This window comes from Adiantum capillus-veneris, chromosome 12 (genome assembly GCF_014529385.1).
Source record: "Adiantum capillus-veneris isolate H3 chromosome 12, ASM1452938v2, whole genome shotgun sequence".
Taxonomy (NCBI): Eukaryota; Viridiplantae; Streptophyta; class Polypodiopsida; order Polypodiales; family Pteridaceae; genus Adiantum; species Adiantum capillus-veneris.
The window spans coordinates 103,864,778-103,887,838 of record NC_140942.1 but is presented as its reverse complement, the minus strand read 5'-3'; the positions used below and the strand labels follow the sequence as shown (position 1 = coordinate 103,887,838).

The 23,061-nt window shown below is 44.8% G+C and overlaps 1 protein-coding gene across 3 annotated transcripts in view; it reads left to right on the top strand.

Moving 5' to 3' along the window:
• The first annotated feature begins 5,598 nt into the window (after positions 1–5,598).
• LOC147446246 (uncharacterized) overlaps positions 5,599–23,061 on the top strand; it is a 99,370-nt gene continuing 81,907 nt past the window's right edge. The window contains exons 1-2 of one of the 3 annotated variants that reach the window (XM_086525505.1): positions 5,599–5,749; positions 5,895–6,015. In XM_086525505.1, the coding sequence (XP_086381631.1) occupies positions 5,931–6,015 (85 nt within the window). In that variant the 5' untranslated portion in view covers positions 5,599–5,749; positions 5,895–5,930. The other 2 variants (XM_086525506.1, XM_086525504.1) reach the window with 2 other exon arrangements.

Genomic DNA, 23,061 nt, shown 5'->3' with positions numbered 1-23,061 from the left:
GAATGTATTTCTACAATGAAAGGAGCAACTTTAAAATGTTGTATACTATCTACTCTTAAGCTTTTTTTAATCTAATGAGAATATATTGATAAAATTGATAATGCTACATAAGTTCTCATCTTTAATTGGTTGGTCTTGCTCGGGTTCTAATTTGCTCAAAAAATGTGCTTTGTCTTCAAAATTGCTCAAAAAGGGAAGACTTTTCCTAGTGAGTTAGAGCTTTTAATCTCAACTTATGAACATTTCTTGTGGCAATAATAAACAACAACCATTGGTTCCTTTGAGTGCGCCGTGCCAATGGTATGCCAAGGCCATGCCTTGGTTGCTGATAGTCTACTATCATTGGGGCTTTGTCTTTTGCTACACACGAGCTCTTATACCACTGTTGTGCATGGCGATATGCAAACACATATCATCTATACACAAAGAACAAACACAGGGACAAAGATGGAGATGAAGGAGACAATATGCACAGATTGTGCCTAGTTCGCCTCCATGCATGAGTGTGCTACTCCTCTCTGCACATATTTGATTCTATTTGTTAACTCAAAAACCGAGCTAAAAAAGAGAGGCACATTCCACTTGGATAAATGTTACATTTCATAGCAAACATACACATCCACGTGTGGTTAGTTCAATGTTTTGGAGCTTGAGCAGAGTGCACCACTACTCAAAAAAATAATAATTCTTGGCCTTATTTTTTATGATCAAGCTAGTGAGAGAACAAAGATTGATGCCAAATTTTGAGATATTTATCGGGATTCATAATAAACAATGCCCAAAATTTCACTTTGAAAATCAAGGTAGAATAAAATTACAATATGGACTTTTCATTGTCAACCAAGAAATTCTAGAGGGCACTACCCATTTTTCATTTCCCTCGAGACTTGTGTGCTTCACAACAAGGTCTAATGAAGGCCCTATGTGGTTAACTTTAAGGGTGCTAACACACTGCTCGCACAACAAGTGCCCACTGTGACATGGCAAACAGTTTGCGCAAAGCGATTGGACGTGCGGGTCAAGGAGAAAACAAAGGTATAATGGGCAACTAAGGCTTGCTGTCCATGTTTGTGTGAGTCTTGCTCGCGATTCCTCAAGCTCAATGCTCAACCAATAGGTTGCCATGCTGCTCATGAATAATCAAAATTGGAAATGTTATTTTTGGTAGAGACCTTTCCACCCATCCGAGAAGGGTATGGGTGTCATTGGGTTGGCAAGTTTGAGTGTATAAAGGCTGCGTTCAGACTGCACACAAAGCCCAAATGTACTCACTTCTACTTTGAAAGCATGTAATGCACACATCTCATGGCTTTGAAACTAGTCTTGCATCAAGCTACAAAAAAGCAATGTGAATAGTTAAACATATCATCTTGCAATGAAACTTCACAAGCTGAAAGTGCAAAGTATACAATGCACGTCATACAGAGGTGCCATACAAAAGTATGGTGAAGAGATGGCACTGTGGTCTCTCCAAAAAAATTATAAGAAACGGAAGCCGTGCCCTACCTCGTAGAGTTTATGTGTTGCACCAAGCAAACGCGTGCGCATGGAAAATTGGATGCAGATAACGGACCTTGCAGTGTTGTCGAGATGAAGTCACACTTGTGCATTTGGAACGTACAATGTTGTGAATATATATCCTCCCTGCCATACACAAAACACACAGATGTGACTTTATGTTCTAGGTCCTCTGATGAATATTACCTTATCTGTGTGTGTGTGTGTTTTGTAAGGTGTTTTGGTCAGCGGTTTATGTCTTCTTGCCTCCTTGATGACTAACCCGCGTTATGTATCGTGCTTCCTAACTACACATGATAATGGGCACCTTAAGGTTGGTATTCCAATAGCGGAAGGCACTCATGGACATAAGTACGGGTGACATTCCGATCGATATCATTCACCTTCAAAACAAAGCCAAAAAGTGGTGGGGATGTTGTCATATTTAGCAGTTATGAAGCCCATACTACCTTGCATTCAACTGCCTACTAGACATTGTGGCAAGCTATGACCAACTAGAACTTGTAAATGCCCCACATTATACTTCTCAACACATCAACCTATGGTTCAAAGCAGCATGACGTCGAATTTGTCAATCCATTTGACATATGTTATTTCCAAGGGTTTTAATCAAAATCTCAATCAAGTAGCAATTCTCTTCAACACTGCCCAAAGGTGAGGGTGTAATGAGTGTGTTTTTGTGACCATAGAGACGGTATACTCAAGCTCATCCACCAACAATTGTAAAAGATCTATTGATGCCTTTGACAATGATCTCACTTTCAAGAGCAATAGATTTGTTTTCTACATTGAGCATCCGCTTCTGAACGTCCGTGAGTCCCGTGCTTTGAGTAGTAATGAGCAAAAACCAACTCTAAAGATCCATTGATTTTAGGCCTCCACTAACCATTTTTCATTTTGCGTGCAGGAGACCTCGAGGGGGCGCAATAGCCATCCATTAGAAACTAATATCTCTAGTCAAAAGATGCAACTTGAAGGCTATCAAGGTGCGATCCCTCGAAAAGATGCAGAAGCCAATGCTTACAACAGAGGGACTAGTAGTTTAGTTGATGATGCAATTGAGGTGGCAGCATGAAGCCTGCAAGAAATCTAGCCCTTTTCTGCATACAACTAGATTCCATAGGTTCAATCCAATTGATGTTGCCGCCACCACCCCATGCTACCAATGCTCCTTCTCAAGCCCTAATCCGCAACACCCCAGCCAACCCCTCTGTCGAGACAACCCTCCTCGAATTTTTGCCAATGTAATGGATCTTATATGCTAAGCCAATAAGAAATGCAAAGGAAGCTGACTCATCTCTAGAAGAAATCGAAATAAGATGCAACATCATGAGGAATTTATTTGCACAAGAGGATGCTTGGCACCCAACATATATTATATATTGAGTATATAACTAAATAAAATAATTTCTGAATCTTGAGGTTGCAAAATGCATTCGACACAGTAGATCACAAACTCTGTTGTCTTGATGCTAAAATTGGTTCCACACTCAAAAAATATATTAACAGCAGCATGCCTTGCGCTGTAAAATGTTAAGTCTTTGTTCATCAATAATTGCACTTGGCCTGTTCGGCATACTATAGCTGCTAAATGGAGCTTCTACCTTGACCCCCCATTGCACAAAAGACCTTTGAGAAGATGTGAATAGATTTTCACTGTCGGCCCTGGAGTAGCTTTCCTCCAAGGGAAAATGAGGGTTTGTCAATACCAAACTGATGTCTGCCATCTGTAGCCATCTGAACTTGATCCGGTAGCTGCTGCGTACATGGACCATTGCTCATAGGATCCACCACCAAATCGTCGTTATTGGCAAGAAGGGATCACCAAAGCAATAACTGCTGGGCGTTCAAATCCACACCACCAACATTCCTTGCTTCGTATGCAGTTGTTGAAGAGCAACGTTGTAGTATACTGTTGTTGCTAATCTCAACTGCACCCGCATTGGCTGCTGCTTGCATACGGTTTAGCAAGAGAAGCTCTTTACATGCCACAATATTGGCAATATTGTCTGTAAAGTTTCTGCTATCCCACCCAGTTGTTGAATGGCGAGCAGTGAACTACTGCTGGAGACTAATAGGTGCTGACATATTGGTATGCCTGTCTCCATAAATACCATTACTCTGTAATGCGTGTTCTTTGGCTTCTCCAACATCAAATCTCTTTGTGTGGAAAAAATAATTAGCTTCCGCTTCTGCTCTCTTTGACTATTCTTTTGATCTTGGTCGGCAACGTAGGCACTTGTATAATTGACTAGCTACTTGACTTCCGCTGCAATGCTGCTGCATCTCCTCGGAGCTACATATTAATCAACTCCCGCGACACCATATCCTGCATTGAATCGGTCATGAGAGATATTTTTGTTTGTTTGCAGATCGTTCCAAAATGCTTGCCTCATCAAATTTTCAGATAGGCTATCAACAGAGTTGGATGAGGAGTGCGACTAAAGCCAATGGTCCATCAAACCATGATTTGCACTAGTGGAAATATTCCTCAATGCCTTTCCCTCGACATTGAGCTGTGTGCCACTAATCCCCTCATGCTCTATTCTAAAAGCGCAAGCAGCTAGCACTGAAGCCGATGGCTTAATTACTTGAGGATAACCATCATAAGCTTCGGTGTGATCGATCCTGCTAAGCTTTTCTGCCCTCATGTCCACTTCGACGTTTACTCTTTCCATTTCTTTGGCCTTTGCCATCTGCATCGCCAATAGCACGCCTGATAGCATCAACAAAAAAATGTGTTGAACAGGCTTGCAGAGGCAATGAGTTTTGGTGATTCGACTCTAAATTAGGCCAACTGATCATCGATTGAAATCGTATATCTTCTGTTTCAGTAGCACTAGAACAGAGCTCTGCCATGGGTTGATTGTACGGAATATCTGATCTTTGAGAGTGCTCATCACGTCGGCAAGCATTTGAAGTACCCTCCAGCTTGATGGTATGAGAAATATAACCAAGGTTTGAAAGGTCTCCGATACTCCTTTCTGGTTCTGCCCAGCTTGCTCTGCTGTGCGAGGGCAAACAACGCGGAAAAGAATTGGTGTGAATCTTGAGAATTAGGCATGGGGACCTGCTCCATATCATTTCCATGAACATTGAAGGATGGCTGAGGGCACAAGGTTGTTGAATCTGCATGAGCTATACTTGGAGCGGCATAATGTTGGCCATAACTAGTTGCACCTGTAGAAAGGAGCTGAGTAAGGTAGTTGAAGCTGGACATACTGTTCAACTGGCCACTCGGTCTTGTTGCACACAAAGCTGCTATGATCGCTACGCGGGAAAGACGCACTGTTGCTCTCGCTCCCACTCACGTTGTCTGTCTCCTCTTCTTTCTCTGACGAGGACTCTACATCATTGCGCTCCGGCCGAGAGTCATCGCTTTTCTGAAGATTGACAAGCAACCTAATAAAAAACATTGTTCTTGTTTTTTAACTTGTTTCCAGCAGGGCTCTTGGCCGTGCGATTCGAGCGGTGGGCAATGGCTCAAATCATGCCAAGTGGCTAGTTCTACGTTCAAGAAATAAGAAAATCTCCTTTCGCTCACTAAGGCCCCTGTCAGACGAGGGCCGACGCCTTTCTCTGATGCGTCGTTGGACCAATCGAAGCAGCTGCTATAGCTTTCAGCTGTCACACATGTCCGGAGGACATCTCCCTCAGTGCTGTGTTGGCGTGCCAGGTCATGGACAGGAACCCCTCACAGTTGGGCGACCCTCCCACTCCGCCTACGCGCGGCCATGAAGGATTTCGGCGGCTCTGATTCGTCAGTTTCCAGCAGTGTCAATTTTTTTTATATTACTTTCGTCCGCCTTGTCTGACTCGGTACTCGGACATCCTTTTTTCACCGAAAATGGACACCCGCCTCAAACGTGCCATGTCATAGATGGGCGCCGCCCTTGTGTGACACAGGCCTAAGGCTAGGTTCAGATTGAACCGGCGGAAGTCTCAAGCCTTCCTAAATGTGCCGCCGCCTAGTGTGAACAGTGTGGAGGAGGAAAAGTGAAAAAGTGAAGGGGGCTGAGAGAGGCCATCAACTCTTCCGAGGGGGTCGGGGGGTCGAAAGAAAAATGGAGGGCCTGGCGGAAGAGTGCCTCAACTCCAACCAATCAAATTTCGCCATGGAGGATCGACACCCCTTTGCATTTTTCTTTCGCCGCCTAGTCTGAACCCACCCTAAGTGGCCGTAACTATGCGTGCTAGAGATCGCAACCTGTGCTTGCTGCGGTGCCGGCAGGTAGGTTCAAACACGAATAGTTGAATGCCAATGCGTATGCATTCCACTTGAAGAGGCCTAGGGCTGCCCAAAAGAGAAACAAGTGGCCTACGAGGAGAGAGAGAGAGAGAGAGAGAGAGAGAGAGAGAGAAGGTGGGACATGCAGGCACGCCACACCCTACGGCCTCTTGTGAGCTGAGAAATGCTGCTGGTAGCAAGGAACTTCTCGCGCAGATTGCATAGGACGTGGAGCTGCCGATTGTATTGCAGTTTTCCTTCCAGTCAAGGTGACATGCACTCTCTTGTCGTCTACTTCCACAGTAGTCAGTTGTGTGTGTGTGTGTGTGTGTGTGTGTGAGAGAGAGAGAGAGAGAGAGAGAGAGAGAGAGAGAGAGAGAACTTCATTTATTGATAACTACGTAATAAGGATGTATTAGATTTGTCCTGTAGGCAGACGAATCGGTCTTCTAATTCTAACCATTAAATGAAGGCCAGGAAGACATATGCTTCTAAAACTCGTAAGGTTTAGAATTGCAAAGGGGTTTATTACATTGTATACGGTCCACTTGTCTTCTTATTGCCATGAAGGCATAAAATAAAAATAAAAGATAGCAATGCTTCTAAAAGCTCTTAGCACTCCTAAGGGTTAGAATTATAAAGGGGTTTATTGCACATTATATCGGCCACTTGAGACTGTACGAGATATTTGGTTGGTGTTGATTCATACACTTCGAGGACAGTTTGAGAGGGCTTCTGGGCAGCTCCGAATATGTATTTGAGAGCCCCGTGAGGCATTCCTACTAGTTTGGCATCCAAGGCCTTTCCACACCATAGTCTATGGGGCTCCTAGATGGCACTACTGGCCACTTGTGTGGTTGTTTCCTCCTCCCATCTCCTGATTTACCCAATGTACATATCTCATTTTCCCTCTCATTGTACATATCTCAATTTTTTCATTGGGAGAGTCTCCCCCCATGCTGATGTAGCCCCCTCTTGTCTGGGCAGTTTGTAGCCCGTTGGGCAATTTATTAACTAATAGAAGGATCTTTTTCTTGGGGAAAAATCAAAACTGACATGAAAAGCATTGTGTATTTTCTAACCTTCTAGTAGCTTTATTCTGTAAGCTACATCAACGATCTTATCCGAGATCTGAAAAGGACCATAGTATGGCATACTGAGCTTTGGAAACAAACGTTCCTTGTGTTTCCTTTTCCTTAACCTTGCCTTTTCAAAGCGCAAAAGTACCTAATCACAAAGTGAAATTACAAGTTCACGATGGTGACGAGCAATGGCTTGCTTATGCTTAGCCCGACTCTTCTCAAGAGCTATCTTTATCTTCTTGTATGTTTCATCCATATTCTGCACATAATTGTCTGCCTCAAATATCTTGTCCTTAGTGTGCAAAATGGTTGGGACTTTCTTACCTCCTTCCACCATCTCAAATGGTGCCTTGCCTGTTGATGTATGCACAGTGTTATTGTAAGCATATTCAACCAAGGGTAGATGGTGTTCCCAAGTTGCCTTGTGCTCTGACACCTCATCTCACACATAGCATTTGAGCAGATCCAAGGCAGTAGAATTTGCATCTTTTGATTGTCCATCAGTTTGTGGATGAAACGAAGATGAGAACTTTAGTGTTGTGCCCATGTTCTTAAACAATGCCTTCCAGAAAAGACTTGTCATACATGGACCGACAATTGATTGAGATATCTCGTGCTAATATTGCTCATAAACATCTTAACCATATGTTCTTGCTTTATTTTCTTCTTGATAGGAATGAAATGCGTCTGCTTATTGAACCTGCAAATGATAGTCCAAATCCCATCATTACCTGTTTGCATTCTTGGAAGATCAAAGATAAATTCTGGCTGAAAACTATTTGCCCTGAGACTCGCTCTTGTTGCCTTTAATTCCATCGGAAATTCTATAGATTATTGGCCAGAGTCACATTCTTAATCAACTGCGCCATATTCATGACAATAGTCTTTGTGTAGTAGTCTCTGATTCCCTTGGGCAATCCACAATAGTACTTTTCAATCTATTTTGACAATGGCACAAACCTGTAGAAGCTCATTGACAACAGTGCAGCCTAGAACTGCTTATTGTACTCTTCAAGGTTCGAACAATTTGCCGCTATTTAACTTGTGCCATGCTTTCATCACATCCACTTCAAAAGTGTTTGTGTAACCGGGACGACACAACATGCCATTGGAAAAGAATAGACTTTTAGCACTTCAATAACAACTGAACTGAAAGAGAGAGAGCACACGCAACACAGAATGACAGAATTCCACCCCAGAGAGTATTGGCTCCAAACCGTGGCGTCCCTTTCGGTATTTATTTATATTGCTTAAATAAGGTGCACTCTGTGGCTCTTGCTCTGCATCTCCTGCGGGCAGAATGCCAGAGTGAGCCCACAGTTCATATTTAAAGGTCCTTGGCCATCCAAAAGTAGTTTACATGAAAAGCTATAAACTCTTAAAGCATCTGGTTTAAAAGCGATGAACCCAAAAAATCTGTCAACGCGAATTATTGAAATCCGTACACTTACCACGTCAACATCGCTATTCGCGAAAATCCGTACTGGCTGCCATGCCAGCACGCTATTTGCGGAAATCCGTATTGGCTACCACGTCAGCACTCAAATTCAGTGTGTATGTGTGTGTTGGTCCCGCTTTAATCTTTAGGTCCTCTGGCCCCAACATACGGTGTCACAAACTGCTGACGTGCCAAGCTTTGAAGAATGGAGCCAACTTGCAGATCTCAGCCAAGGGGCCTAAACCCTCAGAAGAACAAGTAACACAAGAAGAGGGCCTACCAACTTATGGGCACCCCGTCTGATGGGGCCCCAGGAGACATCAAGGAATTAAAATAAAGCAGTACCCACACACACACACTCAAAGGCTTGCGCCAAAAACTGATGACGTGGTAGTTGTACGGAGGCTCCAGAAATTCCGTTGATTGCTGACGTGGCAGAACTGTACGGATTTTCGCTTTTCATGTTGGCAATGCTGACGTGGCACGATTGTACGGATTCCCGTGATTTACGCTGGCAGCTTTTGGACATTGCTTTTGGACCATATGCTTTTGAGTTTGAAGGCTTTTCATTGTAAACTGCTTTTGGGACCTAGGGCCTTTAAATATGAGGCCATGGGCTCATTCTTTGGCATGCTTCCTGGAGAAGGTGCAGAGTCTGGAGTACCGGCTTGTATTGTGTTGATGCAATATAAAGAAATACCGAAAGGGGCGCCAAGGTTTGGGGCCAATACTCTCTGGGTGGGAATTCCGCCACTCCGTGTCGTGTGTCGTCTCTCTCTCTTAGTTCAGTTGTTATTGAAGTGCTAGAAGTCTGTTCAGTCTGTTCTTTTCTATTGGCACGTGGTGCCCGTCTTGTGACAGTGGTATCAGAGCATCAGGCGTGTGCTTTTTAGAAAGCATACCGGTCCTACCAAAGAGCAGACAGAGCAAGATCGCACTTCCAAAGTTTATTGGAAACTTTAGCTTCGTGCTCCGACCCCAGACTTATTAGCCACTGTAACAGACTTGGACACTGTCACGTGACAGATCCCAACCCTATGTGTCTGTGGACAAGCTACACCACAACAGGGTTCAGTCAGTTCAGTCAAGTCTAGATTAGCAGTGATTTGGCACTTTTGTGAGTCTATTCGTAGACCGTGCATGCCCAGTCACTTAGCATAGATGCATATCCTCCGGTTGCACAGAGCATGATCATCGGAATTCCCATCAGAATCCATTAGCATCAGTTAGGGGAATTTTCCAGTGCATTTAGCCTATTTTCCTATTTATTGGGATTTTCACTTATTATTTTTAAGTGACTTTCCAACAAAAGTAGGTAGGGCAATTTTGCTAAGTTAATATATAAGCAAACCCAAGTTAGCACTTTCTGGCAGAAGAGGCAGCAGGAGCTTCTCACTCAACAGGCAACTTCTCAGCCCCCCCCCCCCCCCCCCCCCCCCCCCCCCCCCCCCCCCCTCCCCCAGCACACCCCAGCGTTTTTGGACCTCCTTCGCGGGGATTCCCATCAGATTCCATCGCCAAACATCCCCCTTCATTGGCATTTTCATTCCCAGCAGATCAGCCCTATCCGTGGAGTTTTCCCGCGACCAAACCATCTCAGCCTCAACGTTTTGTTCTAGCAAAACTCAGCGTTTTTGCAGCATCTCACTAACGCTAGGAACTGCATTAGATTCAGCGTTTTGGGATCTCAAGGCCTCAGCATTTCAGCGCTTTGCCAGCATGGAAAACACTGCTGATCCAGCGTTTTTCAGCATGCAACAGTAGCATTTAAACGCAGCCTAGACACTCAGCAACATCGGCGTTTTCACCCTCAGCATGACCCCCGACCAAGACAGTCATTTTCAGCCATGAAACAATAAGGAAAACAGTCATTTTAAGCCCCAACACAGCCACCGAATTCAGCCCATAGCAGATCACAGATTTCAGCCTAAGTCGTCGTCGTCATCGGCATGGTCCCATTGCGTCAGTCCATTGCATTCGCATTGTACACCTTTGTGCAATCAAAGTAGACCACTCTCACCGACGAGAGTGGGGCCTTCGGAGGAGGGTTTTACAACTTCTCGGTGTCGTATCTCTTCTCTCTCCTTCTCTCAGTCTCATTCACTTGCACGCACAATATCCACTCACTTTGTTTGTGATCACAACACTCTATAAGACGGAAAGCTCTCTCTTTCCCTAAGAACTAAAAGGAACCTTGAGCAATAAAGATCACTAATCTTGAGAAAATACAACATTCATTCCGCTGCACCTTACATTGGTATCAAAGCTTTGGAAGTGTTCTGCATTACTCAAAGGAAAGAACCACAAGAATTTTTTCTTGCTTGTTGCGATCGCACGAACCCAAGTTTACTTGGGCGTGGCGATTCCTAATCGTGTTTTGTTGAAGAGTGAGAGGAAGCCCAAGAAAGAAGGGCTTGTCCAGCCTCCCCTTGTCTCTTTTCACTCATTGAGAGCGGACCGTGCACTTAGCGGCTGGCCAATCGACGTGAGGTGGGAAAAAGCAACCTTGGTGTGAGCGCAAGGCTGCCAAGGGGTGCGCCCACAGAAAAGGGTAGAACTCGGGTGAAGAGAAGATCCTTCTCCAACGCGATTTGCAAGCGAAAGAAAACCTCAAGAACCTCAAGATCCTCAAGAACCCAAGAACCCAAGAACCAAGACCCTCAAGAACCCAAGTTCCTCGCGAGCTTAAGACCCCAAGATCATAGTGCATGGTCGTCACCCGAAGCGGCATGGATACTTCGCATTCAGGTGATGAGCATGAGAGAGGCGACGAAGGATTCTCCCCACCAGGAGATTTTTCCAAACCTCCCCCTTCGCCATCTACGCCAGACCCTATGGAGGCAATGATGAAGCAGATGATGGCCATGATGGATAGACAGGAAGACGAACGCCTTGCTTTAGAACGCGAGCGCGACGCAAGAAAAGAAAGAAAAGAACTAAGTAAGGAAGAAGCGGTAGCACGAAACCCAGCATTGGAGGTCGATCGTGCCGCTCATAGATTGGCTATGGAGGCCGAGCGTGAAGCTCGTAGATTGGCTATGGAGATCGAGCGTGAAGCTCGACGAGAGCTACGCACTCAAGAATTGATTGCCCAAGTCCTAGCCTCGAAGACCGAACCACCCAAAGATCGTGGAAGTTCGTCAAGTGGCGTAAGCCACGACGCGGGTTCCAACCATCCAGTTACAGAAAAGTGTATTTTTAGTAAGTATGACGGTAAGATGGATGCTACAATTATTCATTCTTGGTTGCATCAATTTAATGCTTATTTTGCGACAACTAAGAAGACAAGCAATAGCAAAGTTTTGACGGCAGCCATGTACCTTGCCAGTGATGCCATTAATTGGTACCACGCATGGCAAAAGGCACAGCTAGCCGCGCACCTAGAGGTAGCCGACTATTTTACGCCCCCCTCTTTTAGTTGGGCTGATTTCCAAGACAAGCTCAAGGCGCGGTTTATGCCACCTCAGTACCTCGCACGGTTGAAAAACGATTGGCGCGCTCTCAAGCAAAATGGTATGCCGGTTATGTCTTTTTCTAATCGTGTTTTGCAGCTAGGTACCCAACTACGCATGTCGGATGAAGAGCGCAAAGAGGCTTTTCTCTTTGGATTGGACGAGTATATCAAGTACGATGTCGAGGTACTCGATCCAATCGATCTCAACAAGGCGGTAGCGATTGCTCTTGCACAGGAGATGAAGCACAACAAGGGAAAGCCTAAGGAGAACAAGACTTCCACAAGTACCTCGCAGACTCCTCAGAACGGTAAGAATGGTAAGAATGATAACTCTTCTAATAACTCTTCTAACCAATCTACCAACAGTATCTCATCAAAGAATTCTTCCAATGAATCTAAGGGTAAGGCTAACACAACTGCTAAACCTAAGCTTACTCCAGATGAAAAGGTAGCACAAGGAATTGTAGGAGGTTACATCACTTTGGAAGAACAAAGCACTTATTCTAAGGAAGGTCGTTGTTTTCATTGTCACATTAAGGGTCACATAAAAAGAAAATGTCCTAAGCTTGAATCGAATGAATCTAAAGAACTCACAGCACCCACTACATCTGTCAATGCAATGAATGATAACACGATTATGCTCAAAGTTTCTCAGGATCCTCCCATTGATGATTCACTCATTAAATGTTATGGTCGTACGTCGGGGCACCGTTTTGTCATATTGTTTGACCCAGTTAGTATGCATGATGTGATCAGCCCCTCTCTTGTTGAGAGAGCCCGCCTCGAAGTTAGTCCGAGATCTTCTATCGAGGTCTCTGGCTTTCGTCTTGGTATGGACGCTCTCATCACGAAGGAGTGCCTTGATGTGTTGTTTGCAATTCAACAGACTGCCTTTACTAGAAGATTTGTTGTTTCTCCTCTCTCAGGATGTGATATGATTTTAGGCATGAAATGGTTTCGTGAAATAAACCCTCTCGTTGATTGGGAGGCTAGCACTTTAACTCTCAATGCCAAAAGTGATTCTCCTACTGTCTTTCATGGAGTGGACACTGATCCTTCTCCATCTCTCATTGCTAATATGCAGGACAAGGTTGAAAGGATTCGAGATAAGGAGACTCTCTTAGTCTCTTTTTCTCCACAGCATGACACATAGGATTTGCATGATTATGAGAAGCATGATGATTTGAATGATAATCATTTGCAAGATGATTTGGATGGAAAAGACAAACATGATGAATTACATAAAGATGATGTGATTGTTCACAAGGATGATGTGTTAGTGGATGCTTTTCCTAGCGAAGCTAACCTCGTTGTAGATTCGATCAATCATGAAGATCCGATCTTGTCTTTCGAGTCGAGGTCCAAAGAATCCCCACAGGACGATTCGATCATTCATGACGAACCGATCTTGGCTCTCGAGCCTTGGTCCAAAGAACCCTCACAGGAAGTATTATGTGTTCGCATGATTGATACGCACGCATTGTTCGAGTGTTTCATTCGTGACGGTTTCGTGTATTTTAGTCAGCATCGTTATGTGATCCCTTTTCCTAGGCATGACATTGTATGTTGAGCACGTTTCTCTCATGGATGAGCACGAATGTATGCGGATTGTTCATGAAAAGTTGAAAAGTTTGTATGTAAGGAAGTCACATTCCATGTCGCTTCCTTGGCATGACACAGTTTCCGAACGAGCACATGATTGTATGAGCACCAAGCACGGGCATTTTCATTGTGATTTGCCACAGTTGATTGATTTCGATCAAACAGAAAAGATTCGAGCGCATTGTTTGCATGTGTTTGATGAACGGGTTGTCACTCCATCTCTATGTTCATCTACATTGCATCCACAGTCTTTAGAGAAGACAAGATTTTTTTCCTTCACTTTACATGGAATGGGTATGTTCATGGTTTTGTGTTGGAGACGGTTTCATGAATTTTTAGCCATGGAGATTCTTGAAGACGAAAGAAGCAGATCTCGAGACGAAGTTGAAGCATCAAAGGAGCCACAGAAGACTTTGAGTCGCTTTCGGCGCGGCCCAAAGAAGCAAGCGTTGCAGACCTTTATGAAGTTCAAGTACCGCACGACCCACACAACAGAGTGGGCTGGCGAAGAGTCCCTTCCAGGATTCCGGATGCTGTTGGCGATCTCCCTTGACGCCATACAGTTCGGTACCAGTACCTCACTTTGAAAAGAAGGGGATGTAACGTGACAGATCCCAACCCTATGTGTCCGTGGACAAGCTACACCACAACAGGGTTCAGTCAGTTCAGTCAAGTCTAGATTAGCAGTGATCTGGCACTTTTGTGAGTCTATTCGTAGACCGTGCATGCCCAGTCACTTAGCATAGATGCATATCCTTCGGTTGCACACAGCATGATCATCGGAATTCCCATCAGAATCCATTAGCATCAGTTAGGGGAATTTTCTAGTGCATTTAGCCTATTTTCCTATTTATTGGGATTTTCACTTATTATTTTTAAGTGACTTTCCAACAAAAGTAGGTAGGGCAATTTTGCTAAGTTAATATATAAGCAAACCCAAGTTAGCACTTTCTGGCAGAAGAGGCAGCAGGAGCTTCCTGCTCAACAGGCAACTTCTCAGCAGTACCCCCCTAGCACACCCCAGCGTTTTTGGACCTCCTCCTTCGCGGGGATTCCCATCAGATTCCATCGCCAGACATCCCCCTTCATTGGCGTTTTCATTCCCAGCAGATCAGCCCTATCCGTGGAGTTTTCCCACGACCAAACCATCTCAGCCTTAGCGTTTTGTTCCAGCAAAACTCAGCATTTTTGCAGCATCTCACTAGCGCTAGGAACTGCATCAGATTCAGCGTTTTGGGATCTCAAGGCCTCAGCATTTCAGCGCTTTGCCAGCATGGAAAACACTGCTGATCCAGCGTTTTTCAGCATGCAACAGTAGCATTAAAACGCAGCCTAGACACTCAGCAACATCGGCGTTTTCACCCTCAGCTTGACCCCCGACCAAGACAGTCATTTTCAGCCATGTAACAGTAAGAAAAACAATCATTTTAAGCCCCGACATAGCCACCGAATTCAGCCCATAGCAGATCACAGATTTCAGCCTAAGTCGTCGTCGTCATCGGCATAGTCCCATTGCGTCAGTCCATTGCATTCGCATTGTACACCTTTGTGCAATCAAAGTAGACCACTCTCGCCGACGAGAGTGGGGCCTTCGGAGGAGGGTTTTACAACCTCTCGGTGTCGTATCTCTTCTCTCTCCTTCTCTCAGTCTCATTCACTTGCACGCACAATATCCACTCACTTTGTTCGTGATTACAGCACTCTACAAGACGGAAAGCTCTCTCTTTCCCTAAGAACTAAAAGGAACCTTGAGCAATAAAGATCACTAATCTTGAGAAAATACAACATTCATTCCGCTGCACCTTACAGACACTCCAAGTCAAGAATCAATCACGACAGCACCAAATAACCACTTTAAAACAGTTCACAATAGATTTGCACTGGCCCCGCGGAGTTTCGTGCCTAGAGATATTGGCCCCAAAGATTGGCGCCCCTTTCGGTATTTCTTTATGTATTAATCAATGTTCAAAGTACAAGAGAGCGGTAAGGGCTTCACACTAGACTCTGCGTCCAGATGCTTTGCCGAGTGTGTGCCCTCACCACCTTTTTAATTTACAAGGTGTCACCAGCGTGTGACTACTATCTATCCTTTTGGTTGATTTCTTTCTTATTATTTATTTACTTTCACTTTTTGGAAACACCCCTCGGGAAATCTAATTGCCCTACATTGCATAGCTAGTGTGGAATTGTCCAGAGAGAGTCCAGGCATGAGGGCAAGAGAGCACTAAGTTTGGACAAAGACTATGGTTAGCCAAAGTGGGGTCATTGACTAGCCAAAGTGGAATCCTTTGCTACAGAGGCTACATTTGAGTTCTGGGTGTGGCTGCAATGTACAAAGGGGGTCAGATGACCTAGAAAGATACAATGGCAGCATCTCCTAAAATTTAGGGAACTGCTATTTTGGGACCTGAAAATGTCTTCGCGTCATTACGTGCAGTTTGACATGGGGATCATGTTGTTACTCTGTGGCCAAGTCAATAGAGGCTGCAGGTGAGATATTTTTAGACCCGAGGATGTAAAGCGGGAAAATGCACAAATGAGTGACACTTGGCACTCTGAGGCCAGTTTACTACTTAAAGAGAAGGCAAAAACGTGATTTTCAGCTGTGAGCTCATTTTCAAGTTTCCTGTCACAGGTTAAGAGCTATGGAGTGCTTCCTTTCCCTCCTATGTACAGTGCGGTGCCAGGAGTGATGCCCTGCACGCTACGCACTGCCCTCTCTCTCCCCTATGGCAGTATGTTATGCCCCTCTAGTGGGCTTTTCAATTGACCAATGTACAGTTGTGTGGGTTCATGCGCGATTGCCGAGGCAAGAGCCTCTTGCACAGGTACTAGATTAGCTAGCGGCTAAACCCCCGCAGGTACAGGTGAATTCGGAGAGGTTTCACGCCAGAAATCTCGTCCGATTCAAAGGGCAAGTAGCCCCACAGGTGCGGGAGCTCGAGGACTTGCTACGGATACGATCGGCACGCGAAACGGAGCCCGAAACAGTAAATTACAGCCTGCTGTGTATTTTTGCAGGTTTAGGGTTTTGGCCCTAAACGGTCCTACCCCCAGGAGGTTCGGGGATGCGAGGGGACCGTTATACAGGTGATCTGGTGCATTTTCGGGGCTGAAAACAGAGAATTCAGCGTGTTGCAGATTCTCGCCAGGTTTTGCAAAGTGCTGTATGCGTCGGGAAAGTCATTCAATGCGTGGGAATACTGAGTGTGAAGGGTCCTAGTATAGTTATGCTGCCGAAATCGGGCCGGAACTGAAACCGGCCTGTTCAATCCAAAAAGGGCGGTAGACTTTACTTCAAACCTTGATTTAGCTTTCACCCATTATTAGTCGTCTATTATACCTGCGCTATAGTGACACAAGAGAGGGGAATGGGATACAGATGCTAGAATGCACCTGTATGAGAAGACTGACACCAGATTGGCCCCTAACTTAGGCGCCCCTTTCGGTATTTCTTTATTGTTTAAAAGAGGGAATAAATGTTGTGGATCCCTACAAACTGCCTCGCACAAACTTGGCTGAATTTCAACTGTTCCGGCCTGATTTCGGCAGCATAACTGTATTAGGACCCTTCACAGTCAGATTCCCACGCATTGATTGACCTTCCCGACGCATACGGGCACTTTGCAAAACATGGCGAGAATCTGCAGCACGCTGAATTCTCTGTTTTCAGCCCTGAAAATGCGCCAGATCACCTGTACAGCGGTCCCCTTGCGTCCCCGAACCTCTTGGGGGTATTAGGGTCCGTTTAGGGCCAAAACCCTAAACCTGCAAAAATACACAGCAGGCTGTAATTTACTGCTTTGGGCTCCGTTTCGCGTGCCGGTCGCATCCTTAGCAAGTCCTCGAGCTCCCGCACCTGTAGGGCTACTTGCCCTTTGAATCAGACGAGATTTCTGGCGTGAAACCTCTCCGAATTCACCTGTACCTTCGGGGGGATTAGCCGCTAGCTAATCCAGTACCTGTGCAAGAGGCTCTTGCCTCGGCAATCGCGCATGAACCCACACAACTGTACATTTGTTAAATGAAGAGCCCACTAGAGGGGCATAACATACTGCCAAAGGGGAGAGAGAGGGCAGTGCGTAGCATGCAGGGCATCACTCCTGGCACGGCACTGTGCATAAGAGGGAAAGCAAGCACTCCATAGCTCTTAACGTGTGACAAATCTGAAAATGAGGCTCTCCCCCTCCTAAATTCAGCGCCACTTCTTGTTGCATGAGGCAAGTGCACCAGAAGGTGCCACTTGGCACATTTATAAGCATTTTCCCGTTTCGGGGTTGCCGTCTAAAAATATCCCAACCGGTTGCCCAGTTGACTTCACGGCAGAGTAAGAAAATGTTCCCCTTGTCATTCCGGAGGTAATGACGTCAACACATTTTCAGGTCCCAAAATAGCAGTTCCCTAAATTTTACGAGATGCTGCCATTGTATCTTTCTAGGTCATCCGACCCTCTATGTACACTGGGGCCACATCCAGAACTGAAATGTAGCCTCTGTAGCAAAGGATTCCACTTCGGCTAGTCAATGACCCCACTTGGCTAACCATAGTCCTTGTCCAACCTTAGTGCTCTCTTACCCTCAGGCCTGCACTCCCTCTGAACAGTTCCACACTAGCTATGCAATGCAGGGCAGTTAGATTTCCCGAGGGGTGTTTCCAAAAAGTGAAAGTAAATAGATAATAAGAAAGAAATCAACAAAAAGGATAGATAGTAGTCACACGCTGGTGACATACCCCCCTCTTGAAATCTCAAACGTCCTCGTTTGGATCTATGTCGTACATGCTTACTGTCAACACTGATGTATTCAACACCTGTCGACACATATACGACACATACATGCTCATTGTCAACCCTGGTGTATTCAACACCTCGTCGACTTATGTATTGCCTGCGTGTGAACCCTGTCCCAATGACATAGTGGTAGCTTTGCACTCTGCCATTGCTTTGAGTCACTAACTTTCCAATGACCAAATGGTAGCTGCACATTTTGCCACTGTCTTATAGTACACGTTGGATCCCGTAACACTTTTGAGCATACCCAAACCGACAGTTTAAGAATGCAGTTACACATGTACTCTTCAATAGAAGTCATCACTGTATCCCTGACAAACTGACAAGAAATACTCACTTCTATAGCACTAACCAAACTTTTGGACATTCCATAAGAGCAATTGCCAAACTGACAATCTGTACAGCTCTAACATTCATGTAACAGGTATTTGATTTGAGCTCACTTTAAATACCATGTACATCATTTGTTTCAGAAGCCACTGACAATCCATGTAGCTTTGAAACTCTAGGGGTCAAAGTAGGTTGCAAATCGAAGGCTTCTAGGTAAAGTGATAACACAGTTGGTGACTCTGCAAGTTCACCTTCTTCCATCCACTTAGCATCCATTGGTGGATAGTTTTTGAACTTTACCAAGTAATGCCTAGCAACCTTGCCTTTCACTTTCCTTTCTTTGTGTGCCAAAATCTGTTCCGGGACCAAGATCTCGTCAAGTTCCTTGACTTCCGGCTGATCTTCAGTTGGCATATCTTCTGGCACATTACCCACATAGGGTCTGAGAAGACTCACATGAAACGCATTGTGAATCTTCCAACTGTCAGGCAATTTCAGCCTATATGCAACATCACTGATTATGTCGCATACTTGAAAAGGCCCATAGTAACGCATGCTGAGCTTTGGAAACAGTCTTTCCTTGCCCTTCATCTTCTTTAACCTTGCCTTTTCAAAGCGTAAAAGCACCCAATCACCAAGTGAATATACCACTTCACGACGGTGACGATCAGCTGCTTTCTTTTGCTTTGCCTGAGTCCTTTCTAAGTCCGCTTTGACCTTCTTATACATTTCATCCATGTCCTGAACATACTTATCTGCTTCAAATATCTTGTCCTTTGTATGCAGTATGGGAGGAACTTTCTTGCCACCTTCAACTATCTCAAAGGGTGCCTTGCCAGTTGATGAATGCACTGTATTATTGTATGCATACTCCACCAATGGCAAATACTGCTCCCACTTTCCTTTATGCTCTGACACATAACACTTCAGTAGATCTAGGACAGTAGAATTTGCCTCTTCTGACTGCCCATCTGTTTGAGGATGAAATGACGAAGAGAATTTGAGCGTTGTGCCCATATTCTCAAACAAGCCTCTCCAGAACAAACTTGTCATGCGTGGATCACGGTCGCTAACAATCGACTGTGGCATGCCATGATACTTGAAAATATTGCTCATAAACAAGCGTGCCATCTGATCTGGCTTTATCTTCTTCCTGACAGGAATAAAATGAGCCTGTTTGCTGAATCTGCAAATGATGGTCCAAATACCATCGTTTCCTGTCGGCGTTCTCGAAAGATCAAAGATAAAATCCATAGCAATACTTTCCCATGGTTTATCTGGAATAGGTAGTGGTTGCAATAACCCTGGTGCCTTTTCCCTGTCAAACTTGACCTTTTGGCATATTAGGCATTCTCGCACAAAGGCATCCACATCTCTTCTCAATGTAGGCCAATAGAAGAATGTCTCAACCGCTTTAACTGTAGCATCGATGCCACGATGCCTTGCATACGGTGGGACATGACTCTTTTCCATAACTTTGCGTCGCAATGGCTTTGTGACACACAATCTGCCATGCATCATCATGGACCCGTCTTTAAGAAGATAGTGTTCATGACGTTGTCCATCCATTAGTTGCTCGAAGACGCTTGCAAAATCTTCATCATTTGCATTCTATTCTCTCATATCATCAAGTTCATGATGATAAGGAATCGACACAGCTGAAATTTGTGGCTTCCTTGACAAGGCATCCGCCACAACGTTCTTCTTGCCTTCCATATGCACAATCTGAAAATGGAACATGGACAAGATATTTGCCCATCGCATATGCTTCTGAGATAACTTTGTTTGTGTCAAAAAGTATCGCAGGGTCTGATGATCCTTTTGGACAACGAAATCTGCACCTAGCAGGTAGTGTTTCCAACTTAAGAGCGCATGAATCACAGCCAGTAACTCTTTCTCATAGACCTGCATGGTCATCTCTGGCCCTTGCAAAATTCTGCTCTCATAGGCTACTACCCTGCCGTCTTGCATTAGCACTGCACCAATGCTACTACCGCAGGCATCACACTGGACCACAAATGACTTCCTAAGATCTAGCAACACAATGACTGGATCTGAAGTCATCTTTTCCTTTAAGAGATTAAAAGCTGAAATCTCTTTTTGTGTCCATCTAAAGGTGACTGCCTTCTTTTGAAGAGCATGTAAAGGTGAAGCAATCTGAGCGAAATTTCGAATAAACCTTCTGTAATAGGAGCATAGTCCCAAAAAGCTTCGGACATCATGCACCGTCTTCAAATCTGGCCATGACTTGATCGCTTCAACTTTTGCAAGATCCATTTTGACACCATCCTTTGAGACAATGTGTCCCAGAAAGTGAATCTCTTCCTGAAAAAAACTCACTTTTCTTTGCATTGATGAGCAACCTATGACTGCGTAGCTCTTTGAACACAATGGCCAAGTGATGCCTATGCTCCTCTTCATTCTTTGAGTAGACTATCATGTCATCAAAGAATGTACCAACAAATTGCTGGTGTGGACGGAAAATTCTGTCCATCATCCTATTGAACGTAGCAGGAGCATTTGTGAGACCAAAGGGCATCACTAAAAATTCGTAAAGGCCAAACGTCGTTCTAAAAGCAGTCTTGTGCACATCCTCTGATCTAATGCGGATCTGATGGTACCCACTCTTTAGATCTATCCTGCTAAACATAGCTGCTGCTTCTAATTTGTCCATAATATCATCAATTTTAGGTATAGGGAACCTATTCTTGATGGTATTCTTGTTCAGTGCACGGTAGTCGATGCACATACGCCATGAGCCATCCTTTTTCTGCACCAACAACATTGGAGAACAGAATGGAGATGAACTGGGCTGAATCAGCCCCTTTTCTAACAGCTCTTGTACTTGGCCCATTATCTCTTTCTGCTGAGCCGCACTAACCCTGTACGGAGGCTTATTTGGTGGGCTACTGCCTGGCACCAAATCTATCGCATGGTCCTCGGGTCTCTCTGGCGGTAATTGAGATGGTAATGAATCGGAAAAGCAGTCACTATACTGTTGTAAAAACATTGACCTTTCTTTATCTAGCATAGATAAATTTGATTCATCACAATCTGACACTTCACGTGCAAAAACCAAGTACGCAGAAAGATGCTTTTTCATTACAGAAGTAATAGCAGAAGCTGATACAGTAGGAATAGACTCCCCTTTAAGCTTTACATCTAGAATGTGAGTCTTTCCTCTGCTCTGTACAGTGATCTTTTTGTTGTAGGCATCCAGGATTCCCTGTACACGAAACAACCAAGGAATACCTAACAACACATCACATCCGTCCAGTGGCATGATGTAAAGTTCTTCAGCATCTACATAGGACTGGATATGTAGACGCAACTTTCCAATGATGGGTGTCACAGCCTCTGTATGGCCAGGACATGCCAAACCTGCCTCTGCTGTATACCCCATCTCTTCAGCTCTGATTCCCAACTTTGAAGCCAATTCTGGGAAAATGAAGTTGGCTTTGGCACCTGGATCAAAGAAGATAAGCACTGTTTGATCACTGACCTTTACCCATGCTCTGCAAAGCTCACTTGCATCTGAATTTGGCTTGTTGCCCACCATATCTGGCACTAGACCAGGCATGGGCTTCTTTCCTTTCTTGTCTTCCTTGTCATCAGAATCAGCTGGCCTTTTCTTTGTAGGACAGTTGTAAGCAATGTGGCCAGGCTGCTCACATATAAAGCATTTGTTCTCTGTCCTCAGGACCTTCTTTTGCTCTTCTGACTTGCGAGGAAAACGTCTTTTCCATTTCTTTGCTGGTCCTTTTTTTGATTCAGCCGTAGCTTTGTCTTTCCCTGCGTTGGCTGACTCCTGAGTCCCTTTAGGAGCCTCATTGGGAACGTGCTTCTTGGCTGAATTTTTCTTGCGTGATCCTGCCTTGACGCCAGTGTTAAATTCACAATCTTCTCCCTTGAGCAAACCATTGCCAGTGTTTGCTACCTCGATGAGCTGCGTCAAAGTAGTGACTTTTGTCTTCGTGCAGTATTTTCTCAATCCTTTGGGTAGGCCACAACAGTATTTTTCAATCTGTTCTGTCAATGGCACAAACCTATAGGAAGTTACTGGAAGTAGAGCTTTCCAAAGCTTCCGATTGTAATCATCGAGATTTCTGCAAGTGGCAGCATTTAGCTGGTGCCATTCTGTCATGACATCTGCTTCAAAGTCATCAGATAACCGTGCTGTTGCAAAAATCTGCTTGAAATAAATCCATGTGGACGGAGCTTGCCCTTGAAGCAATAAAGTTGTCCACCATTGTCCCGCATTCCCTGTCAAGAAAGTGGCTGCCTTACGGACCTTTGAAGCCTCTGTAAAGTTTCCCCCTGCATAGGCCTTGTCAAATTGCTGGAGGAATGAGAGAGCCTTCTTCCTGTCATCAAACCTTGTAAAGGTCGTGAATGTCACACCTTTGCCACCTTCTTTGTACGGAGTTGGCCTCTCCAGCGGCATCAAAGTGTCATATGGAAGTGACTGCAACATGGGAACACTGTTAGGGTTCATCTGTGTTCCTTGGCCGCTATTAACTTGACCTGGAAACGCCATATTTGGCTGCTGATTTGTAATTCCAGCCATACCAAAATTTGTTTGTGGCATCCCAAATTGGCCCTGAGTGCTCTGAAACCCTG